The sequence below is a fragment of the Leptinotarsa decemlineata genome, unplaced genomic scaffold, assembly GCF_025532065.1.
Source record: "Leptinotarsa decemlineata unplaced genomic scaffold, Ldec_3_MD MMD2_tig00000133_RagTag_RagTag, whole genome shotgun sequence".
Taxonomy (NCBI): Eukaryota; Metazoa; Arthropoda; class Insecta; order Coleoptera; family Chrysomelidae; genus Leptinotarsa; species Leptinotarsa decemlineata.
In genome coordinates, this window is record NW_027412542.1 from 5,033,988 (window position 1) to 5,046,476 (window position 12,489).

The 12,489-nt window shown below is 34.9% G+C and overlaps 1 protein-coding gene across 1 annotated transcript in view; it reads left to right on the plus strand.

Annotated features, from left to right (window-relative positions):
- Positions 1–12,489, plus strand: part of LOC111508761 (discoidin domain-containing receptor 2) — a 138,311-nt gene that overhangs the window by 120,755 nt on the left and 5,067 nt on the right. The window contains exons 10-12 of the mRNA XM_023164371.2: positions 6,153–6,298; positions 7,702–7,824; positions 10,732–10,835. Of these exons, the coding sequence (XP_023020139.2) occupies positions 6,153–6,298; positions 7,702–7,824; positions 10,732–10,835 (373 nt within the window). The remainder of the gene's footprint in view (positions 1–6,152; positions 6,299–7,701; positions 7,825–10,731; positions 10,836–12,489) is intronic.

The following is a 12,489-nucleotide window of genomic DNA, read 5'->3' on the forward strand; positions in this document are numbered from 1 at the left end:
GCAAGAAATCAAATTGTCAAAGTTTTTTCAGAACCACAAAGTGAGCGATGAAAATATGCTGATATCGCAAATATCAGAGTGTTATGGGATAATTTATCTCAAACGTTTGTGTTCTATAAGATCTTTCATTACGCACTTCCATCTTTAAATTCAAATAAAACAAAGTGTGTATGAGATATCATCGAAATTTTTCATTCGTTTGAAAGACATATTCATACCATTATGTGTGGAATATATCATCGTTCAAATGTCCGCCACGGTTTCTCTGGATGGGGGGCATGTTGGCTTTGAGGACCGCCGTAATTTGTATCCTATTTGCATACACCTGCGATTTGAGAAAACCCCACAAGAAAAAGTCAAACGGGGTCAAGTCGCACGATCTCGGTGGCCAGTTCACATCACCTCCACGTGAGATGACCATGTCCTCAAATCTCTCGTGCTGAATATCCAATATCGTTTTCGAAAAAAATATAGACCGATGACGTTGCCAGCCCAAAATCCTCACGAAAAGTGACGATTTCGGGATGCATTGTATGCTCTTGTATCTCATGTAGATCGGTATTTTTGTTCATGTACCCATGCATCCAGGAATGGGCTTCATCGGTGAAGATAATTTTTAAAAGTTTTTATTTAACTTGACTTGTTTATGTATATGTTAACAAATCTTGCAAGTTTCATTTGACACACTTCCCAATATCCGATTGACCTGAAATTCTGCATGCTGGTCCAGAAACGTTGACAATGCATGATAATCATAAACGTGACCTGATGCTGCTGCCAGGATCGGCTCCGTACGAGAGATCTCCTCGGCGGTAAATAGTAGGGACACGAAATTTTGTATACGCATTCGTTTATGATAGACAGTTGGTAGGCCCACCATGAAATAGATGTCACATCCGGGATTGGCTTCAATAAAAAATATATATTTCTGGAAAAAAAAATCAAGCTTTTATCTTCAAATATCTACTTCCCGACTCTAAAAAGAACTCTACGTTCCCAGAGTAAGAGGGTCCGTCACGCAATGTGACAGGCACAAGAGGCATACCATGGCTTGTGTAATTTGGTGAATTTGATCGACGGCATGGGTTATGTTGGCTTTGAGGACCGCTTAAGGACCGCATTGGTTTCTTAAGTTCTTCTGTTGAAGGAATCTCCGTTTTATAGATGGACTTTCGTATTGATCGGTAACTATCGATTGAAACTAAAAAATATAAAATAAAATAATGATAAAAAACTTTTAAAACAAGCTTTTATTTGAGTGCCCTAAAAAGATCAAAATAAAATTTTTATTTACATTAACCACATTCATTTATGACTTTACAGAATTGAAATTATAATAAAAGCTTGTCACGATGCCTAGAAGAAGACTCTACATATTCAGTCAGATGAAATTTAAATGAAGAAACATTCTGACAGATCAACTAGGCACTGCAATAAATTTCAAACCCGATAAATCCTATGTGTGCAAAAGAGTTATTCAAGATTAAAGTTCCACATTTTGAGCATTCACGGCACTTTTATTTAATTACAAACTTTATGAATTGCTTACAAGTTTAGTAGGTGCCTACCTAATTTCAAAATTTCAATTACAAATTGAAATTATCGCGACAAGCTTTTATTATAATTTCAATTCTGTAAAATCATAAATGAATGTGGTTAATATGATTCAAAATTTTATTTTGATCTTTTTAGAGCACTTAAATAAAAGCTTGTTTTAAAAGTTTTTATCATTATTTTTTCGATGAAAATTAGGGTCAGTTGTCAACTGCTCCAGAGCCCATTCAGCAAACACATGTCGTTGTCTATGGTAGTTTATTTCCAATTCCTGGGTCAGTTGAATTTTGAAAGGGTGCAGGCCCAAGTCACGATGCAAAATTCGTCAAGTTGTGGTCTGCGAAAAGCCGAGTTTTGTGAGCGACGCGAAATGACTGCCTCCAATTCTCCTGCACATTCTCACAGACATCGTTTACTGAACCAATGGACTCAAATTCTTCCACCACATTGCGAACAGTCCTCTCGGTAGGACGATTATTGCGACCGTGAAAAGGCGGAGTGTACGATACGTTGCCTGAACAGAACACCAAGTTTAATGAAACAATTTTACTATTTGCACGGATAGAAATTTAAACTACAGTTATCCGCTAGGACTCAACACATCCGTCTTTCAGGCGGAAGTGTATGCTGCTATCTTGCAGTGTGCAAGGCTTATTAAATTGAGACCTCAAAGAAATGAGCGGATCAATGTTTTAACTGACAGCAAGAGCGCACTAGGGGCTCTGACAAACGCGAAGGTAACATCAAAACTGGTCTGGGAATGCCATTAAGAACTGAATGAACTTGCAAACAGGAACAAATTAACTTTTTACTGGGTGCCAGGGCATTCAGGAATCACAAGTTATGATAAAGCTGAATGCGCTAGACGCGGATCATCAACTTCATATATAGATCCTGAACCAGCTCTGGGGGTACCAAATATTCGGTACGAAACCAGATTAGGACATAGACCAATAAGAAGTACACAGAGTACTGGACAAAAGTACTTGGCAACAAACACAGTACAAACACAGAACCTTTATTAGGAAACCGCCCGAGAAAAGAACCGAAGAACTGCATCAACATAGTAGGGATCGGCTCAGAATAATTACAGGGTTACTAACCGGTCATTGCCCGCTTACACGACACCTGAATAAAATGGGGCTGTACAACGGAGATCTCAACTGCAGTTTATGCAACGAAGAGATAGAAACAGCTCTACACATCTTATGCGAATGTGAGGTACTGATTCACAGGAGGCAGGCAATATATGGACGTACAAAATTACGTCCGGAAGAATATGACGACATCCAACACGGAACCTGTACGTGTCATGAGAAGATGGGAGAATAAACGCAATAAGCCCAAGAGGCTGCAGTGTTTTCTGGAGACTTGGACTAAATAGACAAGTCGAACAGCTCCAAGGGACCAAAAAAAAATTGCACGTATTGTTGAATGCTAAATCCGTCCATGGTGACTTGGCAAAACAAACTGAACAAGATGAACGTTATCAATTGTCAAAGTTTGGAAATGCCTGTTGGAAGACCCTTCAGTACCAACTTTAGGGTACACTGTCGGCCACTCTTCATCTTCATATTGTGCCGCTTCCCACAGCTTTCATATACGAGACAGTACTCGGAGTACACAAAAACAGAATGAACTACACTTCACAATTGCAACAACATAAGTATCCAACAAGATCGGGGACTTATTAGAAACTGAAAGGTTCCGTCTAACCACGTCTGTAAAAAATCACTGAATTTAAGATTTGTACCTTTTCAAACAATCAATGAAGTTGTTTTCTATAACGCACTGCTAGATACTATTCGGCGAATGAATTCAAGCATACGATTCACAAAATTTGGAATTTGAGTAAATAAGACGCCGCATTTTCCCATGTTCTAATTTAAAGCTGACATTTCATGATTTCAACTTTTGAACGTGTTTTTAATTTACTTCTATATATATATATATATATATATATATATATATATATATATATATATATATATATATATATATGATTGTAAGACATGCCCGAGGAAGCCATTGTATGGCCAAACACGTGTTGCGTTTTTGTAAAACTGTCCAGTGAAAATCACACAACAAGGTGTTTTTAGAATACGTTACTTCTATATGTAAAATTTTAGATATTATATTTTCTTTTTTTGACATGCTACAACTGTACCTATGTGATAATGTATCATAGCCAATACATTTTATTCTATTCTCAGATCAAATTTTAATTTCTTATGTTAGAAATAATTCTCCGAAGATGCAAGAAGATATTCTGAATGTGTAGGAACATTATCTACACCACTCTGCATATAAATTGTGGCGAAGACGCAGAATCAGTTTAATTATAGTGAAACTGTGACTAGGAAAGGGAAAGTGATATAATGAAATAATTGTGTTAGGAAGTCTACAGTGTTATTGAATTATAATTGAACAGTTGCTTTAGGTATTTTGTGAAATTAGAGTAATATTTGTGACAGAGCAGGGTGAAATTGAAGAAGGAAGATGGCAGATTCCAAGATATATGGTGAAATTATAACGAGACGGCTGTGCAAAAGATAGCATTTAATTTTCAAAGCTGATGAAAAAAACAAAAGAACAAGAAGGAAAAGTAGAACTTTGAATTAAAAAAATAGAGGAATGTGAGATAGAAAAGAAACCGAAGAGATATTACCTAAATAACTAAAACAACAATAATTGAAAATAGGAATGAACCAGACAGAGGAATGAAAGATGAACTGAAAAACTGAATTCAGAAAAAACAGAAAAAAAGGATTTCTTAAAATATTTTCTGCAATGAGAGAAGTAAGAGATATGGTTAGCTAGCAAAACTCTAAAGTATCCAACTTTTGAGGGACCTTCATCGTCAACAGTTGGTTGCAAGATTAAATGGCTACTGCACTAATATCTTCTAGGAAAATAGACAAATTAGAAGCAATTAAAAAACCAATGGAGCCTTTCGAAGTTGATTGATCAATTGATGATGATTTATTAAAAGAGATCGAGAGAAGCAAGTATTGAAGAGGAACGACAGAGTCTATGGGTCTAATGTATATGTATGTATAGACTCGTATAACTCTCCAGCCAATTTGAAAAGTTGATAGACCCAGTTTCAAGAGTTAGGTATTAGGTTGTTTCAAAAATTTTGTACGTTTCAATGTCATGTGTTTTTGTAGCTCCAAATCACAATAAATGTTTATCCTACTGTGTCGTGTTATATATTGATCGATGAGAATTTTGTACTTTATGCATTGATGCTGTTAATTTTATTCCAAATTTTGATTTTTAGCCTCTTTTCGGCATATGATGTCGCTAAGCAATTTTCAGACAATTTTTCTTTATGAATTCAAATTGAACCAAAGCCTGAACCAGGCATTTGGCGATGATGGTGTTAATGAACACATTGTTCGACGTTGGTTTGCCAAAATTTGTTGGCAAACCAACCTAAAGGTGACCAGGACGAGGATTTGAGGACCCTGGTGGAAATGACGGTACCTGAGATGATGAAAAAACTGGGCGTCAGCTACTACGCGACTTTTAATGGTTTGAAACGTATTGGAAAAGTCAAAGAGCTCGAAAAGTCGGTGCTTCACGACTCGAACGATCGACAAAAATTGTCACGTTTCGAGGTCTGTTCTTCTTTGCTTTTGCGCAACCAAAACGATCCTTTTTTGATCGGATCGTCACGTCTAATAAAAAGTATATTCTCTACGGCAACAGGAGACGTTCAGGATAGTGGTTGGACACCGATGAGCCACCCAGGCACTTCCCAAAGATGAAAACCCACCAAAGAAGATCATGGTTACAGTATATACGGCGGCCAGCGAGCGGCTGGTGTGATTCACTATAACTTTTTGCAACCGGGGCAAACCATCACAGTAACATTATGAGGAAATCGAAAAAAGCTCCAAAAATTGCATCAGTAGTAGTCAGCGCTGATCAAGAGGTCCGATCCTGCTGCACGGTAACGTCCGTCCACATGTTTCACAAATCACCACCCGAGAATTAAAACAAGTTGAGCGTATACGTTCTGCCTCACCCACCACACTCCCCAGACCTATCGCCTTTTCAAGCACTGCGATAAATTTTCCATCGTTACAACCTTTGCCAATCAGGATCAGGCAAAAACGGCCTTCGTCAATTTCATCACACAATTCTTATGCTGACAGATCAATCAATTACGTTGGCAAAAGTACACTGATTCAATTTCGATTGAATTGAATGAGTATTGGTGAGATATTACAGTTGAAAGTGGACTCATAAAAACGGACAACAGTTTTGAATCAACATAATATTTAATGAAAGAGTTGCCTTGTTTATCCGAAAGGTGTAATTGTGTTGGAAAACATTCACTGGATACCTCAAGAATACGATAAGGAAATCCCGTTAGAAATAGTACCCAAGAAGTAATCTATATCGAAAATGTTTTTGGTCGCGTAATCTCGAAGAGAGGAATTGAGACCGACCAACAAATAGTCGTTGGCGAATTTATTAAAAAAATGCAAGTCACGGACAAACACAGTACAAACGTTTTTTGTTGTAGTTATTGTTATTGAATATTATTTTCAGAATATATGCATAGTAAAAAATATATTGGATTCTAGATTCTTATGAGTATGCCGTTCCCGAGGTTGACGTGATGTCATTGCTTTCTCCTTCTGATCAAAATACTTTACCAATTTCAAGGGGTAGAAGTAAGGACCCAAGAATTCCAGGAAGAAGTATTCAGAGTGATCGCAAGAAGAAAAGAGTGAGTATGATAGCATCAAAAAACACAATTTCTTCTTTGTTCAAAAATTCTTCATTTATTAGATACTGAATTTGAATATCCAATCTAAGTTACAAATTTGAATATCATTAACACCTTCCATTAATTTATTTAGATAGGCTAGGCTATACCAGACTTTTACTTTTTACAATATAGTAAATATTAATTTTGATATAATAGTTTTCCCTTCTTCAATATATAATGTAATAATAGTAACATTGAAAATATTTTCTAAATATATTCTTTGGCTTGAAACTTCTTATACATTTTAGGAAGTTAGTGAATGTCTGCACATGCTCCACTTTTTCTTTAAGAAGTTGTCGTCCCCTAATTAGGTTAGGTTAGGTCCAAAGCGAGTGGGCCTCCTCGACCCTCCACCGTAACCCCCAAGAGTTTATTGTGGCTCACATCTATTCACACTCACCAAATAAATCCAGTTTCTTAACGAAGCCGATTAGTTTGTATGGTGAGTGGTCTTTACGGCTCTGCTGAACTCCAAAAACCTGATTCGGTCCCCAGCGGGGCAGGCACAAAATATGTGCTCTGCTGTTTCGTCATTTCCAAACAGAAGCGGTACACAGTCTTCCAACAGTTCGAGTCTCTGCATATGATGATTCAAATGACAGTGACCTGTGAGAAGGCATCGTAGTTCATCCCTACTAAAGTCCAACAACTGTTTGGTATCAATCTTCGAAGGGTGAATAAACACCTTGGAGTGAGCCAATCCGATGTCAATGACCTTTAAAAGTCGACTTATGTGAGTTAGAGATTAACAAGGTCTTACTTTTCAACGTGTGATTTTTATCTAGGTTTTTTCAATAAATGACAATGCATATTATATAGACACATCAATTGTGTTTTTAAAACACTCGTTCATTTTTTGCCATTTCATTAGTCATATTCTGGCACAATATGCAGAATCCTCAGTTAAATTGTACCTATTTATTTACAATTTTGAGTTATATTTATAGGAACAACTCTGTGTAGGATTTTTGGAACTGAATAGCATTTTATTTAGTCCACTTCCCGCACAAATATAACGTTTTCAATGTCCTTAATAATATCAGAAACGGAATGTCTTTAACAGGGCCCTTATAAATAAAGTTACAAAGATTTTGCACTCAATATTTATTTAATCGATATTTCATTTCACAAAAATTAACGTCATCATACTTTTATCATACCAAAATCATTACCGGTATCAAAAGAAAGTCAAAGTACAAAATAAAAAATTTATATTCACTAAAACAAATGATAACTGTTAACTACACTAGACTAAAAAAAATCATGCTGAAAATTCAAAGCTTAAACATAATTCCCTTGACTCGAACATAGTGTTGAATACTCAAATATTCTATTTGCAATTTATATGTCTTTTATTTCAGCCTTTGACTCAGAAAGAAGCTCTTACATCTCTGAAAAAGCGACTCAAAGAGCAAACAATAATGGAATTTCCCAGGCATCGACTTCGCATGGTGTCAAAATTATCTGAAGGAGTTTTCGGAACAGTGAGTAGCATGTGATTCCGTTCAGTAATTTACGACTTTTCAATTTGTCCTCCTATATGAGAGAACAGATAAGACCATAGAAATTATTTCGAATGAAAGATATCTCTCACTCAAAAAGGAATTTATTGCATAAGAAAAGGATTATTTTCCGAAACGTCAACCATATAAAGACTAAGTATTTGAAATTTTATTTTTTCTATTGAATATTCGAATTGTAAGCCAAAATTATGAATACGACAAGTCACTGAATTTTTTTATTGGTTTATATTACGCATTAACTTTTCGGGGTAAACCTTTCAGTTTGGCCTTTATAACACTTTAGCAGATTCTTTAATGATGTAACTTTATTTTTATGACTGTAGCTGATTAGACACTCAACAAAATCTATATTAATATGCTGATAACCCAAGGAAAGTTGCAATATGAACAAATCTCTAATATTTCCGCGAATAAAGAAGATACAACAAAAAATAGAAAGTATATACAGTGTGTGTGATTTCAAATCGCAACACCCTGTTATTTTGGAAACCATGACCGTTTAAAAAAATAAAAATTTCAAATTATAGTACTCGACGATTTCTATTCAAAGATGTTGATAGATCTGGATTTTTCTTATTTTCAAGGTAAACTATGAACTGCTCAATGGGTCGAAATTTCGAGAAGGGCCATTAGGCATTTTTTATCGGAAAAGTGGATAGCCCATATTTCAAACCCCTATATCTTATACAGTGCGTTAGTTATATGATGACAAATTCACAAATTCATGATTTTTTAACTTACCCTATATAACAAACTGTACAGTTCAAAAGAAAGTTGAAGTAATCATTGAAATGTGAAACACATGAAATATACAAATACGAAGTTTTATCATCGTAATAGGTACAGGTAGATGTTCCTAGTTCAACCAAAAATCAAAAGTTGAAAATGTTTTATCCATATCGTTTGATTTTTTGGTATAATGAATAGTCGATCAATGATTGTAAAAATTCCCCTTCATATGCTGTTTTTAAACATTTGTCTCGACCCGGTGACAGATCTTGGCAAAATTCTCATGATTTCATTTCATACGGCATTGATTGTAATTAAACTAGAGAGAACTCCAGGAAAAGATTACAACCCATGTAACTTCATAGCTGAGTATGTGAAGTATTATTTCATTGAATTGTTACTTCATATTTTCTGTGAAGTTCATATACTTTTATACAGGGTCAGTCAAAAAATCATGGATTTGAAAATTTGACACCATGTAGGTAGGTAGGTAGGTCTAAAGTGAGTGGGTCTATTCGACTCTCCACGGCAACCCATAAGAGTTTATTGTGGCTCACACCTATTCACACTCGGCCAAATAAACCCGGCCATATCGTTTGATTTTTTGGTATAATGAATAGTCGATCAATGATTGTAAAAATTCCCCTTCATATGCTGTTTTTAAACATTTGTCTCGACCCGGTGACAGATCTTGGCAAAATTCTCATGATTTCATTTCATACGGCATTGATTGTAATTAAACTAAAGACAACTCCAGGAAAAGATTACAGCCTATGCAACTTCATAGCTGAGTATGTGAAGTATTATTTCATTGAATTGAAGTATTACTTCATATTGTCTGTGAAGTTCATATACTTTTATATAGGGTCAGTCAAAAAATTATGGATTTGAAAATTTGTCACCATGTAGGTAGGTAGGTCTAAAGTGAGTGAGTCTATTCGACTCTCCACGGCAACCCATAAGGGTTTATTGTGGCTCACACCTATTCACACTCGGCCAAATAAACCCAGCTTCGTTAAGAAGCTAACACCCTGTATGAGATATTGGGAAGCAACTTGGAATCCATATGTTCGAAATATGCCCAAATCGAATGGGGTATCCAATTTTCGATAAAAAATACCTAATGGTCCTTCTCGAAATCTCGACCCATTTTGCAGGTCATGATAAGCCTTGAAAATAAGAATAATTCATATCTTTTTGGATAGAGCTTGTCGAGTACCATAATTTAAAATTGTCATTTTTCAAAATCGGTTTATGGGTTCCAAAATAACAGGATGTTGCGGTTTGAAACCGCACACACTGTAGGTAATACCCGAAAATAGTTAACTTGCCTACAATTCGACTGACTCTTTATCTCACACCGTTAACCAAATCCCCGTGTGTGTAGACTGGAACTTGAATAGACTTATATTTTCAGTCTTTTTTAAAACTTCCTCCTTTCTAAGAATCTGTTTCGAATTTTTCTAACATCATTAGTTTTCATGTAGTTTGTAGAATATAGACACCTTTTTGGAATCATCAATTGTCTTCACTTTTGCAAGTGTTGATTTGAAACGTTCTCACATTTTTTCTATATGCAAGAATTGGTACATTTCCATGTCTGAAATTTCAAAGCTGAAAGGAGAATTACATAACGTAATACTAGTAAGAGTAGAAAGTATTCAAATTGATGCACATCTCGTGTTCACCTATACCGCCAAAAAAGATTTGTATGAATATTTTAATTAGGTTGATAAAAATGCAAAATGGAATTAATCAACTAGGTTGAATTGAAATGGGTTTTCCGTTAATCACTCCTCAAAAGTGAAAACGTGTGCGAGCTAAGAAATAACAAAATCTTACTTATTCAAGAAATACTTTGTGAGATAGTCTCACAATTACGTAACACGTGTTTTGCTATACAATAGTTTCTTCAGGCGTGTCTAACTTTTTAACATTCATGCTTACCAATCAGCTACTGTCTGAAGCAATTAAATCAGTACCATTGAATCTCAATCTTTTGCTTTTATCTTTTCTATGATGTGGACCCATAATATTGTTTTTGTGTCCTCTTTTTTCTTTAATGTTTTATTGTTTCTTCGATCGAGTAAAAAATTCGGGATTTTTTCTTCTACATATACAATTTTTTTGCATTTTCAGGTTTACATCGCTGAAGCAGGCGATATAACCGAACACTCCTCACCCATGAGAAGAAAACTGGTAGCTATAAAATTTTTGGATGAGAACGCTTCTGAGGAAAAGAGGTATATTTTTTGTATATGTTGAGAAATTTGGGAACATTTTACCTCTCCATTCCGCTGTCATTCCTCACCTCTTCATAATGTTGAATGGAGACTAAGCCTTAATTCTGTAATTCTTTTTCTTCCACAAGCAATATGAGTTTTGTAATTGCTTCAAGCAAAAATTTAAACTTTTGGAAGAAAAATAATGCTTTAAATAGTTTCATATACCTAACTATAAATATTATTAATATTGAACAAAAGACTGGGGACTGAAACTTGTTTTTTTCTTCAATAAAACATATATATTTCTGTTCACACTTGTATTGAAAAAAAGTCTTTTGAGTTATCAATTTTACAATTTAGGATTCTTCCTTTGCTAAATATCTAGTTCGACCAAAATAAGTTATTCTCATGCTAGAAATTCAAAACTTATAAATATTGAATTTTTCAAATGAAAAGTTAATTTTTCACATACCAAAATTATGGAAAAGAAAATAGTTTCAAAATACTGATTTATACAAAATCTTCAGAAGTTATAAATTCAAGCGGCTTCACACACCTATGCTAGTGATGAAAGATTCTATTTGAGAAGGCATTTCGTATTGAACGGTTGGCTACCCTATTAAAGAAAAATATCAAAAGTTCAATTTTCATTCGTAGTTCGAGTATACCAAAAACAGAGTTCTTGATTGAACGTTAGATTGAAAAAAAGTATGTTAACACTCAAGGCCGTCGCCATGGGGGGATGGGAGGAGCCTCTCCCATCCCCCCCTGCTTTTTTGACTTGGGAAAAAGTTGGGAAATGTTGGGCCGTGAAGATAAAAAAAATAATAGTGAAGAAATGAATGAAAATTGGAAAATTTAAAATAAGAGAAAGGAAAGGGAGAGGTAATAAGAGAAGGAAAAGAACCAGGAGAAGGTTGGGATTTCCCAACATGCATAACTTGAAGATCCCATACTTTCAAATTCTAATTTGTTTGAAAACTTCAAAAAGTTTAATTTATCCCAAGTAAGAGAACAGTCCACAAATTTTGAAGTGACAATTTTACAAAATTCCCAACTTTTTGCTGTTTTTTCGACTTGGAAAAGTTGGGAAATTTCGGGCCGTGAAGATAAAAAAATAATAGTAGAAAACAATAAGCACAATGTTATTTAAGTGTTGTTTCCTCTCATTTGTATTGAATATTCCTATACATGGTGGATATGGTGGAAGACCAAGGACCTTGGTCCAAAGTAGAATAATTCCCATTATTATGTTTGTAATTACCAAAATTCATTTTTGTTTGTGCATACCCTAACAGGCATAAGCATTTAGCCAATCTTTGGATAGCTAAGTAAGAAAATTAATATATAAAGTATTAACTAATCCCTCGGCTTTCATTTTTTCGAAAGTTGGGAAATTTTGCTGGTGTGGTTGGGAAAATTTGAATTCCCCCCTGGTTTTTCTTTTCGCTACGGCTCTGTTACACTATATTTCACTGTTCATAATTTTTTTCACTGTTTTTCACAACATTAAGTGTAGCCAATATCACATCATAAAATGCCCCTTTTTTTCAAGTAAAATACGGCCTCTTGCATTCGTTTTGTTTTACATAGTGAATTACTTTGGAGTTTAAGGTCGCATTTTTGTTTTATCTTCAGGTAGATAGGTACTTACCTATTTTAAAATTAAAAT